Source organism: Lepisosteus oculatus, chromosome 5 (genome assembly GCF_040954835.1).
Source record: "Lepisosteus oculatus isolate fLepOcu1 chromosome 5, fLepOcu1.hap2, whole genome shotgun sequence".
NCBI lineage: Eukaryota > Metazoa > Chordata > Actinopteri > Semionotiformes > Lepisosteidae > Lepisosteus > Lepisosteus oculatus.
This window is the reverse complement of record NC_090700.1, coordinates 47078787-47104200: the sequence shown is the minus strand read 5'-3', so window position 1 is coordinate 47104200 and position 25414 is coordinate 47078787. Positions and strand designations below refer to the sequence as shown.

General features: G+C 45.5%; 1 protein-coding gene across 1 annotated transcript; it reads left to right on the top strand.

The window, feature by feature from the left end:
* The first annotated feature begins 7 nt into the window (after window positions 1–7).
* duox (dual oxidase) lies at window positions 8–25161 on the top strand. Its single transcript, XM_006628798.3, has 33 exons — window positions 8–91; window positions 965–1048; window positions 2540–2704; window positions 3304–3491; window positions 4424–4625; window positions 5283–5449; window positions 6530–6593; window positions 7067–7163; window positions 7393–7483; window positions 8105–8207; window positions 9175–9347; window positions 9851–10026; window positions 10670–10788; window positions 11119–11256; window positions 12021–12134; window positions 13270–13472; window positions 13902–14087; window positions 14225–14450; window positions 14740–14833; window positions 15043–15218; window positions 15500–15572; window positions 15828–15902; window positions 17408–17586; window positions 17875–18105; window positions 18434–18533; window positions 19084–19133; window positions 19799–19926; window positions 21314–21467; window positions 21974–22206; window positions 22507–22665; window positions 23094–23249; window positions 23874–24002; window positions 24358–25161. Exons 1-33 carry the CDS (start codon window positions 19–21, stop codon window positions 24478–24480), a joined length of 4629 nt encoding a protein of 1542 aa, XP_006628861.2. The 5' UTR covers window positions 8–18; the 3' UTR covers window positions 24481–25161.
* Window positions 25162–25414: the final 253 nt, after the last annotated feature.

The following is a 25414-nucleotide window of genomic DNA, read 5'->3' as shown; positions in this document are numbered from 1 at the left end:
GGCTGCTTCTCTCCAGGAATGGACCTGAGCCGGGCCCTGCAGTCCTGCTCCGTCGCTCTGCTGTCGCTTGCATCGCTCCTGGGCACAGCGGGTGAGCGTTCTGCACTTTCTCTGTTCTGACGTATTTAAACTGGACACACGCTGTTAAATGTACAGTATGTGAACAACCGAAGGCTAAGCAGCGCTGCTCGTGTGTTTAAAATAGTTTTTTTTTCAACCTGATATATAAAACCTCCGAATTTAATCGAAATCCCAAATTCACAGACTTTATGAATCCTGTTTCAAGCACAATAATTATTTCTTTTTCTTACAGTCTTCTGTTCCAGTTTTCTAATTTGTCTACAATATATCTAGTTTTGGTGCTTTGATACCAACATGCTTTAAAAAAAAACTGTGGGAAGACGATTCTGCTTTCAGGTTATAATTACTGAAAAGCAGCTAATTACGAAATGAAGCCGAAATCGCTTTCCATATCTGGAGTGTTTAGCCTCTGCAGAGCCTCGGGCGCATTTCACAGGTGTGGGTGACCACGAACACATACTCCCCGTCCCGCTGCCAGGCTTATCTAGCACGACTTCCGATTCAGAGCAATTACTTAACGTGCCAGTGCAAGGATCACTCGTGCGGGTTGCTAATTGTCAGGTATAAAGTAAGAAATGTAAGAAATCAATGACGTTTTAAATGATATTTAGATCTACGCGGCGCACAATTATTACAAGTAGATTCAAAAATATTATATTTACACCATGCCCAAAATCTCTGAGGGGGAGTGCATATTTGTCAGTTAGGATCTAGTGCAAACTCAACGCCTGCTGTTTAAAGGCCACCTGGAAATGTAGCGCGACCGAAAACTGTGCACTTTTCGGAAAGTTGCTTTGGGGCATCAGATCTTGTAGCCAACAGAGAGATGAAGGGGCGAAGATAACAATAATGTGAGCTCCCCAATGTTTCTCTGTCCGTGCAGGCTCCGAGTCCGCCGTCACCTGGGAGGTACAGCGCTACGATGGATGGTACAATAACCTAGCGGACCACAGCCGGGGCTCAGCGGGTAAGCCGGCAACCCCGGACCCTGGGCGGGGGAATGAAGGAGGCGCGTCGGTCTGGACATCGGCACATCTGCGCTGTCCACCCCCGGTCCTGCTGCACGGCAGCATCTTCTGACTCTCGTTCTACCCGAGCTCTTACTGTCTGTCATCTGTCATTTGCATTGATCAGGGGCCCTCAAATTTTTTTAACCTTTTAGCAGCTTTTCTTAGCTCTTCAGGCGATGCTTTTTAAATAGACCTAGTTAACCTACAGACAGACTTCTGGGTCAGGACTGGGGGGTCTCCTGACATCAGCGAATTGTTAATTCAGTAAAGAAAGTGAGGGTTTACAGCAGCTGAGAACCAGAACATCACTGTGGGTGTTATGGAATGAAGACACACCCTGCGGTTCATAGTTTTCGGAAATCACAATTTGTATTTGTATATCACCATCATCATCTTCATCACTTCTGGCTGCAGTCCTCCCTAAGAGTTTTCCACAAGCTTTCAGCATTCCTCATGCTTTCCACCCATACCAAATATATATATATAGACAGGAGAGAGAGAAAAAATAGCTTATCATAAACTTGTAATATGACAAAAGCGATAGCTGTCCCTTCGAAACCTGATCTCGTCAGGCCTGGGAAAGGTTCTCTAAGGAACACCAGGTTGCTGTTGTAATTGGTCCAGGTGCACCTGTAGGTGTTGCTCTTTCCTCCATGTATACAGTCTGGGGATGACTACTTGGTCATTAAAGTCTTACAGTCTATTCGTAAGAGTAGAGGTATTTTCCTGGCTAAATTCCACTCCGGTGTTGCCCAGTCTGTCTTCCCTAAATTTTCCATTTTCCTGACCTGCTATGCAGTGGGAGTGCTGGTACATAACAGCTGCAGCAGGTCTCCCAGGTGAGTGATCCACTTCAGTGGAGGCTGAAGTGGGACTTCTCCTTGAATGTAAATTGTTTTAGGAGCCTTTAAGATTAAAAGATCTATGCCGTTACAAGACATTCTGTTATTTTCCCAATCTGCTTCAGTTGATCTTTCATTATTTACCATTTCATTTGCTTTTGATATGTGTCAGTGTCGGGTGGCACGGTGGCACAGTAGTTCATATTGCTGCTTTGGAGCACTGGAGCCCTGAGTTCAATTCCTGGGGTGCTGTCTATGTGGAGTTTGCATGCTCATCTTCCATTAACCTGGGTTTCCTCCCACAGCCCAAAGACATGCTGGCGGGTTAATCTGCTTCTGGAATAATTGGCCCTGGTGTGAGAGTGTGTGCCGATGTGTGTACCCTGAGATGGACTGGTGTCCCGTCCAGGATGTATCCTGTCTTGTGCCCACTGCTTGCTGGGACAGGCTCCGGCTCCCCCGTGACTCCGATCGGGATGAAGCGTTCGGAAACCGGATGGCCGTGTCGCTGTTTTTTTTTGTGTGTCTGCAGTTCTTAGTTCCTGCCCCCAGGGAAACGCAGGCTGGGAGGAGTGACCGGTGTCTCGTTGTGTCCTCTCCACGCAGGTTCGCCCCTGATCCGCCCGGTGCCGGCCCGCTATGCAGACGGGGTGTACAAGCCCATCCAGGAGCCCGTTCTGCCCAATCCCCGCGACATCAGCAACACCGCCATGCGGGGTCCCTCCGGCGCCCCCTCCAGCCGGAACAGGACTGTCCTTTCCCTTTTCTTCGGTGAGACAGGCTTCCCCTCCTTCTCTGGAAAGTAAACGAGGGTCTTGTTGCTCTAGGCAGGAGGACCGTGACAGAGCTTCCTGTAGGGCTGCCATCGCTGCCCCATCCACTACCTCCATCTCTGGATTCCTGGGAAGAGACCACACATGGCAGGGTGGAGCCCAGCCCAGTCTCTTGCAGTCCCTCCAGTAATGAAAGACTGCTTTACACCTTGGAGACCTTAACATGAAAGATACATCAATACCTCGAAAGGAAATTTCACATTTATTGACGATGCTCAGACCAAGTTAATTCATTTTTATTGGATATCCAATTATCCAATTATCACAACATGTTGAGAGATTTGCATGGTTACTGTCACCTTATATTTAAAATCTAGTTATGATACCATACTGTACTGTATTATTTACATCATGCAAAACGTATTAAATGCAAAAGGTAATTTTGATATTACAGTCCATGTCTTGTATTGTAAAGAAGTTTTTTCAGCTCTCGCAGTAACACTTGCTGTAAACATACGTGAGCTTGAGTGGCAGTAAAACAGTAAAAAGATCCTGCAGAAACCCCAGAGAGTTCACCCTGGCGTGTTGGTGTTCCAGGTTACCATGTGGTTTTTGAGATCCTGGATTCAAGGAGGCCCGGGTGTCCACCGGAATTCATGAACATCCCCATTCCCCTGGGGGACCCTGTGTTTGACCCCAACGGCACTGGGAATGTCCTGCTCCCCTTTCAGCGCAATCAGTGGGACAAGGAAACAGGCCAGAGTCCCAACAACCCGAGGACGCAGGTAAGGATCAGTGATTCCTGTCACCGGTTTGTCAGAAGTGTCCTAGGTGGGAGCAGGACCCCAGGTTATTCAGTGGTGAGGAGCTCTTCTGTATTATGGGAGCTGCCCCTCTTTAGTGTCCCTGTTTTCACAGCATGTCAGTAGCTGGTACACACATGCCAGTCTTCTGGTGTTGGTGTCTGCTCCTTTGTGGGCTTGGTGTTTTGTTGCAGTTCACATCACACCTTATTCGTTTTGCTACAGCTGCTTAGTTCTATTGATTTATTCATCCATATCTACTCAGGATTTTTCTTGTAGAGGACTTTTTAGGCAGATGAGCACTACTTTCTAGGCCAGGGAGAATTTGCGAGACATGACTTGTATATTTCAACTCACATTTTGTACATTTGTACAATATTTCTTACTAAAACATTGGGCATTAAAATCAACAAGCATTTTTAGGAATTTCCAGCGATAACGTTACTTCACAGAGGTGTGAGCTGTTTCACCAATGAACAATACAGTTTCAATCAGTGCCTTTTGACCTAATGGAGATGTAACAAAAGAACACCAAAATGCATGTTTTAATGTTGTTTATTTATTTAATTGTTATGCAAGGTAATTTAGTTTGAGCTTCCCAGAAGGAGAGAAAATCTAACACTACTTTTGTCAAAAGGTCACTGTATCCATATGGTTTTCAGGAGCTGGCTTTGGAATTATAAATTGCTCATTAAAAATCTCAAATAGATGTAAGAAATCTGTGTTTAAACCTGAAGAATGTTGCTTTGCCCGATGCATTGATAATCCTCCGGATTAAAATGCAATGTTGTGTCAGTACAGATTTTTCAGGCTGTCTCTTTGTCGTTGTATCGGCAGTTACACTATCCAGTGCGCTGCAGGGCGCTGGTCTTTTCCTCTCTCCCGAGCTAACAGTGAGTCTCTGCTCTCTCCAGCTGAACCACGTGACCACCTGGATTGATGGCAGCTCCATATACGGCTCCTCCAGCTCCTGGTGTGATGCTCTGAGAAGCTTCTCTCGGGGCCAGCTGGCCTCTGGGCATTCGGGAGTCTTACCCAAGCAGAGCGCGGGGCAGTACTTCATGTGGAACTCTGTGGACCCATCAACAGGACAACAGGGGCGCCAGGGGCTCTATGGTATAAATGATCCGTCTCTATCTGTCAGCGCTACGCTAATTATATTCTGACTCTGCGCATACCTGAGGCTACCCAGGGCCTCGAGTGACTCTCCATATTTTGCTCAGTAAGTGCGCGGGGTGTTTTCTTTCTCAATTGCTTTGTTTCTTTTTGCTGGAGAGCTGGATTGACCACAAGTGTGGGATGAGTCAGCGTAATCTCCCAGCTTTGATTTGCTGGGCGGAGATGGGCTTTATTAAATATCCCTGGAAAGCAGCAGAGTGAGTGAGTCGCCCCGCCACCACACACTCATTCTGGCCGCCCCGCAGGAAGTTCAGAGTCTACACCTGGCGTCGTTTGCACTCCTTCTGAGGCTGGGTGAAACACAGGGGGCTTGTTGCAGGTGATGCCAAGCTTGAGAAATAGAGAAGGCTAGAAAAAGAGACAGAATTTAAAATGAGCTTTAGAAATCGTAAGATGGCATTTTTAAAAACACCCCTTTTATGTATACCTCTGAATCCTTGAATCTGTCTGAGTGAGTCTGTGTGTGCATTGCCCCTCATCCGGACACTTCCACTGCTTGTCTTCCGTTGCATGTGGAAGGGAGCTGCACAGAGACTGTCTGCAATAGGAGTGCCCTGTGTTCATGTGTTGCATGTGTTGGCTGTTTTATGACAGAGTTTGGCAATGCCTGGGGCAATGAAAATATCTTCACCATGGCAGAGGGAGTTATATGGTTCAGATACCACAACCATCTGGCCGCCAAACTATGGGAGGAGCATCCGCTGTGGTCAGATGAAGAACTGTTTCAAAACTCCCGAAAAAGGGTCATTGCCACTTTCCAGGTACACAGCCCTTTTTCATCCCTTAATCGCGTAATTTGTAGGTTTTAATTGCATTGGCCACAGCTGCAGGAACAAAGAGGCAAATTAAAGATACAGTATATATCTTGAAGAATAAATGCACCTCTCGCGGTGCAGGTGACATCAGCTCGTGTCATTGGACCACTGTCGTTAGGTCTCCTTCTGTCACTGCCTGGGCACGTGGTGATACTTTCAGTAACAGTTCACCACTCAGTCTGTGCTTTCACTACTCTCACATTAGAGCAAACCTTTAGCCGACAGTGCAAAAACTTCCAAGACATTTTAGATGTGCTTGTCCCGGATCCTCTGTTGGGACCATTCTAATTCCAGGATCGAATGTTGAATCAGGCAGTAAGTCGGGGTGTTGCCCTGTGCTGGGATTTCTCCCATTCCTGGATCAATAATCCCAGCGGCAGCTCGTTTCTGGGGCCGCATGGCCTAGTCTGTGAACGTGCACAGCCCAGAAAGCCATTCTGGCTGCTCCAGTTGCCCCGTTGCAGCAGCATACCCCATTCAGCCAGCTGTCAATGCCCAGTGGGGAAACCACTGCAGGCCTGGGAGCAGTGCCACCCCAGGGTGTCATCCAGCCAGAGACCCAGATCCGAGCAGGTATGTCAGCCTGTTAATCTCTCCAGGCAGTCCGATCTTCAACGCCCTGCAGCTGTGTGCAGTACAAGACAATCTCGGTCTTGTGACGTGTGGCGCCTGCCCCCTGCGGTTACTGGTTCTAGGCAGGTTTGCCAGACCGAGTGTAAGGCGATTTCTCAACACGTGCCTAAATTGCTTAATAATTGCAAGTCTGCATTGTTTGCAAAGGTGTTGATAAGATCTGAATGGCTGTTAATTCGGCTGCTGAAAGCAGTGGCCTCACCTCCTTTACAAATATTACCAACAAAACGTCACTCCGTGTTGGAGGCTCTTTATGAGCATCTGTGTCAAATGTTTTGATTTAACCTTTGCCCCAGTATCTGAACAAATGGAGTTCTCAGCTTTATCATTTTGTTATTTGCTCTGTGCTTCAGGATTGTTTGATAAATATGTGTCCTGTTTTCTTTTTCTTAGAACATCATGTTCTATGAGTGGCTGCCAGCTTATTTGGGGAATGTGACTGTTCCACCCTATCCAGGTAAGACCACATTGGCCATGACTCAGGGATCTTTCCTGGGACTGGTAACGGGCTGCAGTGCATGTCTGTGAGAATGTGAGAAAGATAGAGAGTATAGGAATGTAAACAGCAGTATGTTAAGTGTTACAGTCTAGTATGATATAATAAAAATAAATATGTATGAACACTATTTTAATTGCCATCTTGATTTAAAAAAAATGTTATTCACCCCAAAACGAAAAAAGTGGTCATTTATAATAAGTGAATAATGCTCTGAAAGTGCAAACCTTTAAGTTAATTAGTTAATTTTAATTAATTGACCTAACGGTGAAATTACTTTAATATGAAATTAAGCCAACTTGTGGTTTATTGCCACATTGGGAAATTTAAGTGTACGTTTTGTGTGGATTAGGGAAGGGGGCTATGGCACAGATACAGCAGTAACAAGTTAAGATGTGACGCTACTTTTGCACTAATTTCTGTGTTATTTTCAGGCTACCAGAAGTATGTAGATCCCGGGATCACTCCGGAGTTCCAGGCAGCGGCAATGAGGTTTGGCGTTACTATGATGCCCCCTGGGGTTTATATGAGGTATTACAAGCAGTCATTTTTTATTCAATGTTTTTATTGTGCCAAAATAAAATTGTACTGCATTTGAAAATTCCGATTTTTAATTCGTTTTACAACCGTAGACCGTACAACCTTTTAATAACGGGATAATATAAGGTCTTAAAACCTGTGAAACACTAAAGTCTAACCTTAACTTAAAATGGCCTTCTGCCAAATTCTGAAGATCCACCTTGTGTCTTCTGTCTTTAAGGAACAGGACATGTCACTTCCGGGAAATCATCAACATCGATGGCAGCACTTCCCCGGCCCTTCGGGTCTGCAATAGCTACTGGAATAGACAGGTGATCCGCCAGCCGCCCCTTGAAACCTCTTCAGGCACGAGCAGGGGTATCTGAGGGCTGGATCCCCAGATCAGACCCCAGATGATTAAAGGAAACACTGGGCCACGCTTTCCTCCAGCAGTATCGCCACTGTAGGTTTTGGAGGCATTGCACAAGGAAGTGGTGTTTCCCCCCTTTGGGGTAATTGCTCGTGCGTGCACAGTATTGTCGTCATTTCTGGTCTCTTGCGAGGCTGTAAAAGGTGACCTCATGAGACTTTAGCCCCTCTGCGGTATTTTTTTTTGTGCTGGTTATAAACCTTTTGGTTTAGCACACTGAGATGATGCAAGTGTAATTCCCTGAGACAGCGTGACAGGGATTTATTGCAGCCGAGCTCTGCATCACGTTTGCATGTGTACATTTATAGGTATGATGACATCTAAACACGTATTTCACGTCGCTACACTTTCGTACCCCTCTCCTGGCGAAACACTGTGAAAGGAACTACTTTCTTTTTTGCGAAAAAGTAACAATGGATGACTCCTGTTGCCTCTTCTCTCTCTTGTTAAAAAACAAGCGAGGTCCTTTATCTAGACAGATGTTTGCACAGCATGTTGCAGCAGTCTGCTTTTTTTGCCCCAGAATCCGAACCTGCAGCGGGGTGTGGATGTGGATGACCTGGTGCTGGGCATGGCCTCTCAGATTGCAGAGAAGGAAGACAACGTTGTGGTGGAGGATCTCCTAGGTATCTCCTATCTTAATGCTTCTTGGGTCTCCGGCAGTGTGAGCGGTGTCATCAGTGATTAAACAAGCCTGTGTTTTTAACCTTCCCCCCCAGCTCCATAGATAACACAAAGCATTCGGAAAGCCAGTGAGCAGATGAGTTTTTTATAGGATTGGGCAACTGACTATTACTGTTAAATCATAATACAAACAAAACACGCTAAGACTGACTGTTGGCCATTATTGCATCATTAATGCCTTTAATGACACAGTAGGTGCAGCTGCAGACAGCTAGGAAGCTTAGGGAACAAAGTTTGTGGCAAACTGGTTCTAGATATTCTTTGATTCTGGCAGTAGGTGACAAATTGCATTTCTTTGGATTAAATGTTCTCTGATTCACTGGGTGCACTAGAGTGTGTTGTTCCAAGATAATTTTTTTTAATTATCTATATATATATATCAATATATAATATGTTGATTATTTCTAGGCATTAAAATATAATTCATTATTGTTATTTGCAGCACTAGACAGTGCCTGGACTGGATAATAACCTTTAGAGAAGCCACCCAACGCAAAGAAATTTGATCCCTTGCTTGAACTGCAGTTGTATCTATTGTCCCTGAAGAAGCATTCATGTAATACATTTAGTAATAACTTGACATTTGCTAATCTATTTAAGTAAATGTGCTCTAAGTGAAGATAAGTAGTTTGGAATATCCAGTTTCTCCTATATAGTTTAAACATACTTATACTGTATACTGTATATGAAAACATGGGTGTGTGAAACCTGAACTGCATCAGCGATGCAATGTGACAAATTTATTTTTTGTTTTTTATGCAATGTGGTATCTTGGTAGAAGGCAGAGGCCTCTTTTATAGGGAAGGCAGTGAGACCCCAGAGTTTTGACTCTTTTTTTTTTGGTCCGCTGTTACCCTGTTACACTTTGAAAACTTTGTTCTGAATGTTGGGAAAACGTCTTTGTCTCAGATTACATGTACGGCCCGATGAAGTTTTCCCGGTCCGACCTGGTGGCCCTGACCATCCAGAGGGGCAGAGATAATGGCCTGCCCAGCTACAACACAGCCAGAGCAGCGTTCGGCCTGAAGCCCGTCCTCAGCTGGGAGGACATCAACCCCGAGCTGTTCAAAGCCAAACCACAGGTGAGCTGGCCGTGCTGCGTGCTGAAGGAAAGTCACTGCAGGAGGTCGTTCTCGCTCGTGGGATTCCAAAGAGATTCATTTCCCATCCAGATTCTTACCTCGGGTGAATAACCTCTGTGCAAAATAACGGTTCCCACTTTTCATCTTGAGCTTAACTGCTAAATTTCCAAATTTGCCGTCCCTTTTTTTAAAAACAAAAGAAGACCCTTAACGAGCAGACAAGAAGCCTCACCATTACTGCAGGTTCTCCCCTGTATGTCTCTACCTTTGATTTTCCAGTGTATAACTGCTGTGAATCTTCTGTTTGATAATGCCGGACAGCTGTATTGCTCTACAAGGCATAACTCCAGAGGGGGTGATCCACTCCCAGACCAGCTTTGCCCTGGAAATGGTCTGTTTACTGTAGCACTTGCACTGAGCCGTCCTCCCAAGGTTAAAATCAAAGCTCCCCAGCCTGGAGTACTGAGAACGTAGCATCTGCTCAAGTTTCGCTTCCTCATCAGCTCTTCCGAGACCTTGCTGATCTCTACGGAAACGACACATCCAAGTTGGAGATGTTCCCCGGAGGCCTCCTGGAATCTGCCGGGGATCCAGGAGAGCTGTTCAGCGCCATCGTCCTGGACCAGTTTGAGCGCATCCGGAATGGAGACCGCTTCTGGTTTGAAAACAAGCACAATGGGTGAATGGGGGTTTTGTTTGGAACTATGGAGATGGGGGGAGGGTTTATGTCAGGTTGATCCGGTGATCTTCGCACCATTGCATACAAACACTATCCCAGGGAGCCGTGATTATTACTGAAAAAAAGAAAGGCTAAGATTCTCAGAGTGCCGTGCCTGTCACACCTTTGTCAGTCAACCAGTGAAACACTGCTCCTGTGTTATCATTGGTAACTGGTTTCATTCCGATTTGGCTTTTTTGCACAATTTGTATATCAGTGGTGAGCATTGCTGCCTCGCAGCACTAGGGCTTTGAGGTCAGTTCCAGACCTGGGGTGCTGTCTATTTGGAGCTTGTATGTCCTCCCTGTGTTCACGTGCGTCTTGTCTGGGTGCTCCAGTTTCCTCGCACAGTCCAGAGACGTGCCGGTAAGTTAATTGGCTTCTGGGAAAACTGGCCTTCATGTGAGTGTCCGTGTGTCTGTGTCTGAGTGTCTGCCCTGCGATGGACTGGTGTCCTGTCCAGGGTGTACCCTGCCTTACTCCCGTTGCTTGCTGGGATAGGCTTCAGCTCCCCCGCGACCCTGAATGGTTTAAAGGTTACAAGATGGATGGATGGAAGGTTTTGTAAATCCACGTTCTTGCTTACTTCCACCATGCTTTGCAGATTGTTCTCAGCTGAAGAGATCCAGGCAATCCGCAACACTACGTTCCACGACGTGCTGCTTGAGGTGACAAACGCCGAGGTGGGAGACATCCAGAAAAATGTCTTCTTCTGGGAGAATGGTAAGGATCTGGACAGTCTGACTTAAAGGAATTTCATTCTTATTAAAACATCATCCAACCCACTGTATGTCTCTAAAGGTTTTGTTCCAGTGTAGAACCTGCAAGATTCATTTTTAACAGGAAAGTTTATCTTCGCTGGATACTAGACACTGATTTTAAATATCAGTGCATCACTGTGTTGGTATTGTGCTTTTCGTATGAAATGAGAGTTCTCCCTTAATCTGGGGATCACAAAGCCTATCAAGAGCGTTGCATCTATGTCTGTTCTGTTTGAAACCAAGGTCGTCTCTGTTTATTAATTGGCATTTTGATGCCTTATTTTTTTTCTAGGTGACCCCTGTCCTCAGCCCAGGCAAATAACAGCTGACATCCTGACACCCTGTACCAAAGCAACTATTTACAACTACTTTGAAGGCAGTCAGGCTGGGTTTGGAATTGTCATTGCAGTCCTCTTCTGCTTCCCATTAGGTGTGTACCAGTCTGCTCTCGCCGGCTCCTGCTGGCCATCTTAAACAGTCTGGTGAAATCTCCTCGCCGGCACTCTTAAATGAGTGGAGATCTCTACACATCTTCAGATGCTCTTAAATGTTTTTTTTGCAAATTGCAAAAAAATCTATTTTCATTTTAGTAGTAGCAGGTAGGGGCGGCACAGTGGCATTGCTACCTCACTGCGCTGGGGGCCTGGATTTGATTCCGGAGGGGTTGTGTGTGTGGAGTTTGTATGTTCTCCAGGTGTTCAGGTGGGTTTCCTCTGAGCGCTTCAGCTTCCTCCCACGGCCACAAGACATACTGTTAAGTAAATTGGCTTCTGGGAAATGCGTGTGTAGTTGTGTCTGTGTGGCATGTGATGGACTTGTGTGTCGTCCAGGCTGTACCCGGCCTTGTGCCTGTTGCTTGCTGGGATATTCCCCTGCTCCCCGTGACTCTATATTGATTAATGTAGTTAGAAAATGGATGAATGGATAATAGTCAGTAACCATACCTGCTACAAAATGTAGACAATTATATCGTAGTCGAAGTATGATCATAGTACAGTACAAAGGGTATTTCGGAGAATTGTGAACAGGTAAACAAACAGGTAAAGCAGGTGAGGACAAGCCAAAGAAATTGAATTATCTGAGTTTTAACAAGGATTGAGTGTCTTGTATGATATGTCACACATCCCAGTTTGTCTTAAAGGATGTTTGTTTTAAAAAAATGGATGGAATTTCATCTTTTTATGGTCTCTGCAGGGAGCTTCCTCCTTGCCTGCACTGTGGCCTACTTCCGCAAGTCCAAGTTCAAGAAGTTCCAGAAGAAACGCCAGCCCGTGGCGAAGAGTGTAGAGCTCGGCGAGGGAATTAAAGGTCATTTAAATTTGTAATTTAAAGGTAACAGGAGGGATGCAGCATGTAGCTTAACATGGCCTCCTGACGGCAGCAGCTCCCTGTCACCAGTGTGATCCACCAGTTAAGTCATTGATTTAAGACAGGGGAGTTTCAGAATAAACACTTATCCCCTGCAAAGGGAAAACATTTGTGTTTTGTCTGGGGTAATTTCATAATCCCTGGTGCTATTTCAGCAGTTGACTTAATTTTTATTTGAATTAATCCAGCTCTCTGGTACAGTGTTACATTTCTGGGGAGAAAGGGGAGACAAATTAGGACTGAGGTGTAGGGCAGAAATTTCCATGAGGAAACGCCATCTTCCTGCAGCCCAGACACATGCAGTAGAATTCTTCAGAAGGTTTCAGATGGCCAGTTGGCACAGATCTTTATCAAGCAAGCTGCTTTCCTTTATTACTGCGATAGTAATTTCCCATCAGTACTAGCATTAATGACTACCTTACTGAAATTGACAGCCAACAAATAAAAGCATTATCAAAACTGATTATTTTGATAATCAATCTGGGAGGTGTTCCTGGCTCATTGTGACGCTGAAGATTAGGACTGAGTCTGCAATATCAGAATGACATCTAAAACTGGGTCAAAGCTCACACTTGTAAGATGTCAGGAGATATTTCCAGCCAAACCGGAGACTGTCACTTGAGGTGTGCGTCAAGTTAGCAGGTGAAAGTCCGGTGCATATCCTTAAGATGATAAAAATATTTTTTTCAAAACTTTCAAACATTGCAAACAATGTTTTTAAGTTTTAATACAGTAGTTACAGTAGTCATAAAGTAGTGTCTGTTTTTTCTCTTTTTTTTTACAAGCGTTGCTTCATTTTCTTTAGTGAAATGTATCTAAATGTTTTTGGCTGAGCAGGTTTTAAAGCTGATGACTTTACAGTTAAGCATGCTGGGATTGCTAAGCAGCACCTTGACTGCACAAAGGAATAACGTCCCATGGTGCTCTGGTCCTCTTCAAGAGCCAGAAGACTGCTGGGAAGGCGATCTCTGTTTCAGAGCTTTATTCCTGTGTCTCTGCCCCAGCTGTGTTAAGTCATGTCTCAAGTGACATTTATAAGTCAGTCTGAATGTCCCTCAATCTTTTGTGTTTACAGCCTCTGAGTGGCAAAGCCTCAGCCAGCCACTCCGCCTGGTCTCGATCAGACTGGACACTGCCAAGTGTATCAAGGTGTTTGACACCAGGCCTTCCCCAGTCCGGGTCCTCAACTTCAACACCGAAACGCACGTGGACATCATCCACTCCAATAACAGGCAGTGTAGGGCCCTGCTGCTCAAGAACCCCAAGGAATATGACCTGGTGAGGGGAACCTGTGCAGACTGTCTGCCTGTTACCCAGCAGGAACCTGACTGAGCACCCGGCACGATCTCGAGAGTTTCACTGCTGTCAGGCCTTGAGGGCCAAGTTCTAGTAGGGTTTGTAGGTTTCTCTGGAACATAGGCAGTTCGAATCCTAGTAGAAGTACTAAATTAATTCAGTTAAGAAAATAGGTGATTAAGAACTGTGAAATAAAAGTCAGGTGACAATGAGGTTCCATAGTGAATGTGTGCCTTAGGTTTGGGTGCTTCTACCAGACTTGCAGTATGTCTATTAGGCAGAGCTAAACAAAATCTCAACCTCTTCTCTGCTCTTAGACTTCTCAATCAGCAGTGGCATTTTTTTGCCTTGCCCCCTTTTTTTTACTGCGTTTTGTCCCATTTCCCTAAGAGATAATTTTTGGGGTTGCAGGTGCTGTTCTTTGATGACGAAAGTCAGCGGACGGACTTCGTCGGGAAACTTCACACGTTCCTGCAGCAGAGCCAGCTGGGGCTGAATGTGACGGAGATGAGAGAGCAGGACCTGCTGAGGCAGGCCGTCACAAAACAGCAGAGAGACCAAATCCTGGATGTCTTCTTCAGGCATGCTTTTGCACGGGTAATTAACTGAGTTATCAAGAGCTTAGCTACACCCGGAAAGACTCCACATCAAAATGTATGTAAATAAAGTGAAGAAATAAAGTGTCCCTTTCTGGGCTTGTCATGCATGTGGCCACAGCGTGTTTCTCCTTCCAGATACTGGACATCGAGAAATCAGACGCAGGGGACTTAAGTTCGGTTTCTTCACGGAAGACAAGGGAGGCACTTCAGTGTGAACTCACTGCGGCAGAGTTTGCGGAGGCTCTCGGACTGAAGCCAGACTCCCTGTTTGTGGACTCGATCTTTTCACTTGCTGACAAAGATGGCAATGGATACTTGTCCTTCCAGGAGTTTCTGGATGTTTTCGTCATCTTCATGAAAGGTAATTCATTCCCTGCAGGACTGGGTCTCTGGGACCAGACATCAGGGGAGGCCAGTGCTGACCTTAACTAAGCAGCTTGAATCCACTGACTTCCTGAAAGAAAAGCCTGCACAGTGCAGTCCTGGCAGTAGTCCGATTTAAACTTCAAGTGCTTTTAACGACGTGAACCAAATGGTAGACACATCTGAGATGTATAGGAACAGACGCAACGTACAGGGTGTTGTTGTGGAAAGTGTGGTAGTTGTGTTGTGTGTGTTGTGTTGGTAGCACTTTTGTTTTTCTTGGGCAGGTACATCCGAAGAAAAGTCAAAGCTCATGTTCACCATGCATGATGTTGATGGAAATGGATTTCTCTCAAAAGAGGAATTTTCTAGGTTGCTGAGGTGGGTCTAGGGCATTTATACAATAAAACTTAAATCGGACTTAAAGATATTTCAACAACTTAACAACTTCAGTGCAATGTGCAATGCAAATGGTCGATGCAGATTCTTTTATTTCCTTCTTGTTCAAAGCTTTGGCGTTGTTTTTTGTGGACTGGCTCACCTGGTTTTTGCTTGAGTAATACAGCTCTTAACTATTCTGCTCCCCTTAGATCTTTCATTGAAATATCCAACAACTGCCTGTCCAAGACTCAGACCCAGGAAGTCATCGACTACATGTTCCAGGAAGCTGGCTTTTCCAACAAGGAGGAGATCACCTGGGAAGACTTCCACTTCCTGCTCCGCGATCACGAGAAGGAGCTGCAGTTCGCCCAGCTCAATGTGAAAGGTGAACCAGCAGGAGAGACGCTCTGAGTCTGCTTGCAGACTGCTGTAACTGTTCCCGAAACCGTGGTTATCACGCTAGATCCTGGGAAGAGACCTTTCTTTAATGGTGTGGCTGGGGTGGGCATTGGTTACTCATAAGGTCTCTTGCTTTCAGTAACTACCCTTGCTGAAATACAGCACTGTTTGCCTCAGATGAAGACTGGTATTTAACAGCCGTCTATATTACCAGTAGTTAGGAGGATTTATCTTGTGCAATAAGAGAGAATGCTTTGCTTTTTGCAGGGATCGAGCTACGTGACAGGAATAGGCAGAACAAATACAGCCGAGTGTCCTTTCTCAGTAAAAACACAAGCAGGTAAGTTCTTCTATTTGTCAGCCTACAACATTTAGAAGCGTAGACACATTTGTTGCTATATATCTATGGGGAAAGAAGACAATGTTTTCAGAAAATTGTTTGTGCTTTACAAAGTATTTCTTTAGGATATTTTGTTTATTTTTACAGTCCTTAAGCTTTAGATTTTTTATGCTAAGAAATGTGACCAAGAAAATGTTTCTGCTCAGTATGGAACATGTTAGTGTCCTCATGGATTCTTGATCTTGGTCCCTGCAGCACCACTGGCACAGAGGGTACCATCAGTGATGTGGAGAGAACTGGGCAAGATCTACGAAAAAGAGCAGGAAAGAAGTAAATACCAGCCTTCCATTTTCTCTTTCATGGCTTGCAGTGGCTGAACCGTTAGCAATCCACGTTTTATTGATACTATAAAATCTAACCATGAGAAATAAACTGAACAGAGTTCTTGCCAAAAGCTATTTTCGATATCATTCTTTTGTGTTATTTAAAGTTATTATTTTATTATCTTGTACAGTATGTTATTAAATGCGTAATTGTGATAAATAATGGAATTTCCCACAAAATCAAGCGCATCAATTTACTGTTTACTAGTTTACTCATTAATCAAATACAGAGCACTAAAAGGTATTTGAATTTAAGTGCTTTTTCCACATGCAATTACGTGTCAGGCTTCTCTCTGTTTTGGGAAATAGCAAATCTGTTTTTCTTTGGCTTGTGGTATAGCATCATGGCCTATAGCATCTGAATCATGCTATAGGAATGATTTGCCAATCTGTAGAGTTAGTGACATCATGCTTTAAACATACTGATTATCTGCAAAAAGCTCTGACTGTTTTAACTTTGTATTTAAAAATAAATCCTGACAATCGATTATTTATTTGACATTTGTGTGGTTTTAGGCTTTGCTTCCACTTTCTTTTAGGCATTTCTCTGGACAAAAGCACTGCTTTTCCAGAGGTGATGGGCAGAATAAGTTCTAAATCTGCTTTTAAAATGTCAATACATTTCTATTATTCATGCTTTCACTCACAGACTCCTATATGTATCTAGGTTTCACTTTACTTGTATCCTGATCCTGTTAGATCAGTCAGTGTCTTTGTTTTAGAGGGTTTATTAGGAACGAAATACTAATACTCCCAGCCGTGTTTATTTAAGGACAGGTAAAGCTTGACTGCCATTAAACTATAGTTACTACAGGTAAGATGGCAGTGGCAGACATAAGTGAAATCATGTCTGGGAGTCCGTAATTCAATTTTCTATTCTGAGGTAATGGCATGTAGTTCTTTCCTGTGCTAGTCTGAAATTTGCAAGTGTAATATAAACAATCTAAATTTGATTTCGCAGAATGCAAGATTTTCTTAAAAAAAAAAACGCCAGAATATTCTGTTTGGTGGCAGCACTTTGGGACGGTGGTTAGCACTGCTGCCTCACAGGACTTTGGTCCTGGGTTCACTATCTGGGTTGCTTGATGCTTGCAGTTTGTATGTTCTCCCTGTGTTCCCCCCCCACAGTCCAAACACATGCTGGTAGGTTAATTGGCTTCTGGGAAAATTGGCCTTGGTGTGGGTGTGTCGATGTCCCCGGGATGGACTGGTATCCCATCTGGGGTGTACTCTGCCTTGCGCCTGTTACTTGCTTGGGATGGACTCGAGCTCAACTGTGACCCTGAATTGGATGAAGCAAATGAAAAAAAAAGGCTTACTTTAGCCGGGTTGCTCAACATCACATCCATTGTCAAACTTTTTGGTATTTCGAACCCTTCCACTCTCTGGCTCCAGATCAGAATCTGTGCTCCTCATTACTTAAAATCTCTTTCTCATACTTTTGCTCCTCAGGTCTCATCAGTACAGTCCTCATGTCTACGCTGAGGCCACAAGGCAGAAGTACAACAGGAGCAAAATCCAGCAGAAGATCCAGCAGTTCAAGCGCTTCATTGAGAACTATCGCCGTCACATCGTGTGCTTTGTGATTTTTTACAGCATCTCAGCAGGAGTCCTTGTGGAGCGGTGCTACTGTGAGTACTGTTTCCTTTTTTTCAAGTTGCGACAGAAAAAAAATACCAAGAGGCTAAAAAAGTGATGACAATCGGCCTCGAAACTTTTAGAAATGAAAAATGAATGTCCTTAGGTCTTCCTTTTGCATCCTTTTTTTTTAAAACTGAATTTTTATTACAATCCCACAAGTTAGAGAAGGTTTCCAGATTGCATTTCAGAATTACCAGAGAGATTTGGGCTTTAGTGGTCTGGCGAGTCAGAGTTGTGCTGGATAGCTAATGTATTAAAACTCCCAGTTCTGTTTCTAGACTATGGATTCCAGGCGGATACTACAGGCATCCCAGAAACCACCATGGTCGGGATCTTGGTTTCTCGGGGAACGGCGGCCAGCATCTCCTTCATGTACTCCTACCTGCTGCTCACCATGTGCCGCAACTTCATCACGCTTCTGCGCGAGACCTTCCTCAACCGCTACATCCCCTTCGACGCCGCTGTGGACTTCCACCGCTGGGTGGCCATGTCTGCCATCATCCTCGCCAGTAAGACGTGCACTCCGGCGTCTCTCTGTCGACCAGATCAAGGGGGAGACTGAGTAGCTCGTCTGGTAAAAGAAGGGCAGGGCCTGAACCCAACTTGGAGGTTGCTGGTTCAAATCCGGGTTATGTCCCCCTGCTTACTTAATTTAACTAGCCCAGGTCACATCATACTAGTGGCCTGGCTGGCTTCCTGCTGGGTAACATGGCCACATTAACAAACTGGTGCTTCTTGTGTCTCTGCTGCTCCTGGTTTTGCGGTGAGTGCCTCAGGTCTGTGATATTGGCCTCAGCCCTGACTCTCCGATTCTCTGCCTTGCTCCCCCTCTTCCAGTTATCCACAGTCTGGGCCACATCGTCAATGTGTACATCTTCTCCGTGAGCTCCCTTAGCATTCTGGCCTGCATGTTCCCCAAGGTCTTCTTCAACGATGGGTAAGTTATTCCTACTTTTGTTGGAAGGAAATATCAGGAGAGAAAAGCTCTCCTGTTTGTTGTCGAGGATTGAAAGAACAGGCAACGTGCATTGCAGACCAGAGAGCTCAGTTGCCCCTTTGTGTTTGGGTATAGGTTTACAAATGCTATGCTCTCCAGCACGTGTAGCATTGTTTGGAAAATGTAAACTATGAATGAAGATGGGAGTGAAGGTGGTTTATCTGTTAAAAGAATACCTCATAGCAGCAACTTACAGACATTCACGATTCCAATATTCTTATTTTTTTATTTAATAGCTTATTGAACTACATAAGTGAATGCAGCTCTATTTTGCCAGACCGTCAAGACCTTTACTGGAGCCAAGTTGCGAAGTGCCTTACTGAGGGGCACAAAAGCATCGGTAGATCCCAGTCAGGAATGCAGATCCAGAGGCCAGTCCAGAGCAGGACTGTCTAGATGCAGTCCTACTCTAGATTAGGGCTGGCAGATATACAGATATACAGTGGCAGAACCCATTGAACTGTAACATGCTCTGTCTTTTGAATTTTAGGTCAGAGATGCCCATGAAATACTACTGGTGGTTCTTTGAAACAGTTCCAGGTAGGCGCACCTTGTCTTTAAGCAGGTGCAATGAATTATAGTATTTTCCTGCTTCACCAGCCATTGTTGGTCAAGCCACACCGAGTCGTGTTTTAAAAATGAAGTACAGCTTGATCAGAAAAATGGCCTGAATATTTTCGGAATGCTCACCGTGGCAGGTTTGCAATATTAAAAGCCTTTTTTAAAGCGTAGAAGTGAATGTTTTGGGGTGGCACAGCGGCGCAGTGGTTAGTATTGCTCCCTCAGAGTGCTGGGACCCCAAGTTAAATTGTGGCCTGGGGTGCTGTCTGTGTGGAGTTCATATGTTCTCCTCATGTTCGTGTGGGTTTCCTCCCAAAGCAAAAAAAACATACCAGCTTGTTGATTGGCTTCTGGGAAAACTGGCCCTGGTGCAAGTGTGTGCATGTCAGTGGCTGCTGTCTGCCCAGTGATGGACTGGCGTACCTCCCAGGGGGTACCCTGCCCCGCTCCTGTTGCTTGCTGGGATAGGCTCCGGCTTCCCATCTCCCCTGAATTGGGAGAGCCGGTTAGAAAATGAATGGATGGAAGTGCATTTTCTTCCAATGTTGTGTAATGGTCTTCGAGCAGCGACATAAGGGAAGTCTCCCTGCAAGGCCGGGCTGGGAGTTGTCGTTGGCATTCCCTGCACTGTCGGTGTGTTTCAGGGACCACAGGCGTGCTGCTGCTCCTGGTCCTGGCCATCATGTACGTCTTCGCTTCGCACCACTTCCGCAAGACCAGCTTCCGGGGATTCTGGATCACCCACAGCCTCTACGTCATCATGTACACCCTGGTAAGGAGCTGCCACTTCTCACACTGCTGGCTGGAGGTCGCGCACTGCGGCGCAGATCACTTAGCTCAGACATCCTCATTCAAAATCGGCACCTCCTACTCCAAGGCAAAGTGCGAATGAAAGTCAGAGTGCAACCACTGCAGTAACATTAAGCTCAGGTTTCTGGGAAATAACAATTTCACCGTTTGAGCATTTCACTTACTTTTTAGTACCAGGTGGGAAATCTTCTTCGCAGGCACGTGAAGATATAGCATATTACACAATATCACACAGTGCATTTAACAGATGCCTGATGAGGAAGAAAATATATATAGATAAATATTTTGTCACCTTTTTTACCACAGACATTTGTCTGTAAGCATTTAAATGCAATTGTAATTCTGACTTAAGCGGTTCATGGTCAAGACTACATGCTCAAACTTTTTATGTAGTCAGCACCAGAAGAAACATCTTCTCTTATAACTCAAATTCAAACAACAAATTCAATAAGTTAAAACAGAAAAAGGACAATCTTTTTATGAATAGGGCGCACAGTGAATTATTTGACTGGATAAGACACGGATAAATTCATTATTGTGATTAGCATATGCCGTCAAAAGTGTTGATCAACAGGGGAAGTGTTGTGGAAGTCACAGGCAAGAAGTCTTTATGGCCACCATTGCAAACCAGCAAGCTGCACACCTGCTTTCACACCTGGTTGCAGATGTTTGTCTTGTGGGATTCTGTCCCACTTCTCTCACAAAGACTGGACAAGCACGTGCCTGTTCACTGGTCTCTGAGCCATAGATGCCACACTTTGTCCCAGCTCATCTGGGAGGCTTGAGCTCCACTCGTTGCTCAGTTCCACCCATAGTCCATGCCACACTCAGTGATGTCCATGAGGGTAGCCAACACAAAACCTTGATTCATCGCTCAAGATTTGACTCCACTGGCAATGAGTCCACATGGAGGGACTTCCTCCAGCGAACACATGGCACAATGATGCTGTTCTCCTGATAAGGCTGCATAGAAGTTCCCATGTTTTTCATTCTTCTTTCACCAGACTTGACATGGGGCAGGTTAAATCACTCCGTCACCTGTGTCCGACTCGCTCAGTAATTAGATGATTTAGTGCTCAGACAACAGCCTGATATATGACTAGTGTTCTAAAAGCAGCACATGGATAGTGATGTTACTCTTGATGCTCATTATGCCTCATAAAACCGATATGTTGTGCACACCTAGTACTGCGTGTAGCCTGATATATGACAAGTGTTCTCTTTCTACTGAATGGGCTTCAGTCTTGATATGAGAAAGGCAGAAATGTCACAGGTGAGAGGCAGGCATTCGGCATTCGAGTGTAGCTCCTCTGATCATTGGTTTTGTCGAAACCCATTTCCCCCCACAGACTGTCATCCATGGCAGCTTCGCCCTGATCCAGGAGCCCCGCTTTTACATTTACCTGCTGCCGCCTGCCATCCTCTACCTGGTGGATAAGCTGGTCAGCCTGAGCAGGAAGAAGATCGAGATCGCGGTGGTGAATGCCGAGCTTCTGCCCTCAGGTATCCTTCGCGCCGAGGGGCCCCCAGCTCGGCAAGAATTCTCCCGGCATCCTCTTTTCTCAGCGCTTGAGAGTGATGACAGAGCCCAGCATTGCTGCCTCACTGCGCTGTGGCCTCGGGTTCAATACTGGACTTGGGGTTTTATCTGTGTGGAGTTTGTATGATCTCCATGCATCTGGGTGCGCCGGTTTCCTCTCAAAAGTCCAAAGACATACCAGTCGGTTAATTGTCTTCTGGGGAGACTGGCCCTGGTGCGAGTGTGTGATGGAGTGGCGTCCCATCCAGGGTGTATCCCGCCTTGCATCTGATGCTTGCTGGGATGGGCCCTGGCTCCTCCGCGACCCTTTGGCGGATAAAGCAGAAAATGGCTTGACCGATGGATGTATGCATCCAATTAATGTTGTATGTATAGGTCTTGGAAAGTTTCAGTCCTCTTTCATGACTCCGAGACGGTTCGGCAGTGAAGAGCCAGCTGACATGTCCCGACGTGCTTGTGTTGATTCCAGGAGTGACGCACCTGGAGTTTAAGCGGCCGCAGGATTTCACGTACAAGTCAGGGCAGTGGGTGCGGATCGCCTGCCTGGCCCTGGGAACAGACGAGTACCACCCCTTCACCCTGACCTCTGCCCCGCACGAGGAGACCCTCAGCCTGCACATCCGGGCCGTGGGGCCCTGGACCACGCGACTGCGGGAGACCTACTCCTCGGAAAGCATGGCTGAGCTGGGGGGCTTCCCCAAAGTACGTCCATGTGGTTGGTGTGCAGGGAGCACGCACTCTGTCCTTTTTCTGTTCCGAAAGCCTGACAGCACCTGGATCGTTTTGTATGTCTGCGAGATTTAAGTTTGTTTAGGTAAACTCTGACAAAGCGATAACCACAAATACAGACTTGATTTTCCCCTTTGGTCTTACTTCAGGCAAAATTCTCCTTCTCATAGTTTTACCATGTGTTTGGTACTGTTGGTCTGCGAGCAAGAGGACAACCCCATGTTGAAGAGCAGCGTTTCAGTGTGCACAAAGCTTCCTTTTTTATCTCCCCAGCTCTACCTGGACGGGCCCTTTGGCGAGGGGCACCAGGAGTGGAACAACTTTGAGGTGTCCGTTCTCGTCGGCGGGGGGATAGGGGTCACCCCGTTTGCCTCCATCTTGAAGGACCTTGTCTTCAAATCTTCAGTCAATTTCAAGATACAGTGCAAAAAAGTAAGTCAGTCTTAAACTATGTATCCATCAGTGTTCTATTCTGCTTATCCAGACACACACACACACACACACTCACACCAGGGCCAATCTTCCCTGCAGCCAGTTAACCTACCAGTATGTCTGGACTGTGGCAGGAAACCCATGCAAACAAGGAGATCATGCAAACTACACTCAAAGTAGCACCGCAGCTCTAGAAATGAACCCAGGGCCCCAGCGCTGGTAACCACAGCAACAATGCTGACCACTGCGTTCTCTGACGTCCTTAAACTCTGTAGAAAAGTAGAACTCTACACAATTTTAAATGTGGCTCAATGGTGTCATTTTTCTTACGAACATATGGATAGGCCGTGCATGGTACAATATTTTTGTTACTTTGAAAATGTAGATAATTACTGTCCGCTGTTCTCATCAACCCCCGTTTCCGGCAGGTTTATTTCATCTGGGTGACGCGGACACAGCGGCAGTTCGAGTGGGTCTCGGAAATTATCAAGGAGGTGGAGATGAACGACACCAATAACCTGGTGTCTGTTCACATCTACATCACCCAGCTGGCAGAGAAGTTTGATCTGCGGACCACTATGCTGGTGAGGTGCCCTTTCAGGAGCTCCTGCAGGAAGCTCCCTCTCGGAGACAGAAATGACTCTTCAATCCTGAGGGGAATCCAGCAGATGCTTTTGTTAGGCGTGTCCACAGTCCCACCCCGGTCCAGACACTCGGATTAACTATCCACCCACTTTCCAATCATGACCGGACTCATTCGTCTTAGAGGGCCCGATATCTGCAAATGAAAACTTGCAAAATCTAGGGGATGACAAGTCCCAAAACAGAAATAACAGGCGTGGTGACAGCTGAAGGGAGGGGCTCTTTATCTGAGATAATCTGTGTGTAAACAGGTATGGATGTGAGGAGATTTAAAAGAAGTGCACAAGATCTCAATCTGAAGCCCTACAGCATTTTATTATTTCCTTATTACTTTTGGGAAACAATGTCCAATTGTGGCTTTAAAGGAAACTGGTTCCACTTGCAAGCTATCTGTAGGGTGTGCACACACTCCTTCGGCTCTTTTGTACCAGGACTCTTCCTTGTCGTCAGCTTCGTGTGAGTAAGAGAAGGAAATAACGGATCGTATTGACCATCAATAACCGAAGTTACGGTAACCGCTGAAAGCTTTAATTCTGCTCAGTATATTGTGTGTTTTTTGCCTGCAGTACATCTGTGAACGCCACTTCCAGAAGGTGCTGAACCGTAGCCTGTTCACCGGCCTGCGCTCCATCACTCACTTTGGGAGGCCCCCCTTCGTGCCGTTCTTCAATTCCCTGCAGGAAGTTCACCCCGAGGTAAGGCTTCCCACAGTGCCAGTGCGTCAGCGCCACTCCTGACAAACCCAAGCCAGAAAACCAGTCCCACTTCACAAGGAGGAGACCCCCACAGATCCCAGAGCTTTTCAGGAACAGAGCAGAGACTGGTACCCCCGCTCGTCCCCAGTTAAAAATGAGTTCATCTCCTTTTGAGCTGGGCGGTGTCACACGAAAATGCCAGTGGAATCAACGGGGGGTGTTCTGCGGGGGACCTTACCTGTTTGTGTTTCAGCCTGTTGCTGTGGTAGAGGGAGGGAGTGGTGTGTGTGAGATGGGGAAGCTCCACGCTCTAAACCAGTTTCTAATGTGCCCGACCTGGCCTTTCCCCTTTAAGGTTGGCAAATTCGGCGTGTTCAGTTGTGGTCCTCCAGGCCTGACGAAGAACGTGGAGAAAGCCTGCCAGCAGATCAACAAGAGAGACATGGCCCACTTCATCCACCACTATGAGAACTTCTAGCCGGCGCGGAGGGTAGCTGTGACAATGAAGGAACACACCCATGAAGAACTCCATGTCAGAGCACCGCCACGCCACAAGGCGGGGGAACAAATATACGAGCATGTGCAACAGAAGTACTGTGGGACTCAAATACAGATAGATACTGGTAGAACTGAACCCCCCACAGTGTCAAAGTCACAGCTTTTATTGATACAGTCACCTGAAAAGAGAAGAACCCCAGTTCTCTGGCAGCCAAGGCTAATTGTCGGAGAAGTTTATACTAATAGAGAGGCGTTTTGAAATTGTGACTTACTGTTTATCTTTGCTACATTCTATAGCACGTAGGTCTTTTACTGCTGAGGAAACTCAGGTGCACATGAGATACTCCATTTCTTTTGTTAATCAAACAAGTGAAGAGCAGAGATCTGGTGCGATCACCTACCTTGTCTTTTCTTTTGTTTTTATGAATTGCTGGGCACAAATCGAATGGGAACATAATGAAGTAATTTTAAATTTATTTTATACATCTGAAGATTTTATTCGGCTTTTAGCGAGAATCAGAGCCATTTATTTTTTGAACAGAGAAAATCGTTTTTTAAGCTGTAACCAATACCTGTTTTTGATGAAAACCTTTTCCTTTCAGATTTTGTTCATATAGTTCATATAACCGAATAGTTAATAAAATCTGATGTTTTAACCCTACCAGTCGTGGTTTGCCTTTACTTTAATGCTACAACAATTATCAAGACAAACGTTCATTCTGAACTGATCTTGCATTGCTGTTGAGAGAACTAAAATACTATGGTAACTGCACAGAAGTGCTCAGAAAGCTTGCAGTGGACCTTGAGTTAGTGTTACAGGTAATTTAATAAAAACATTGTGGAAATGTAGTTTATTAATATTAAGTGAACCAATATGACAGTATTTAGTTTAAAACTGTTTTACTATGAATGAA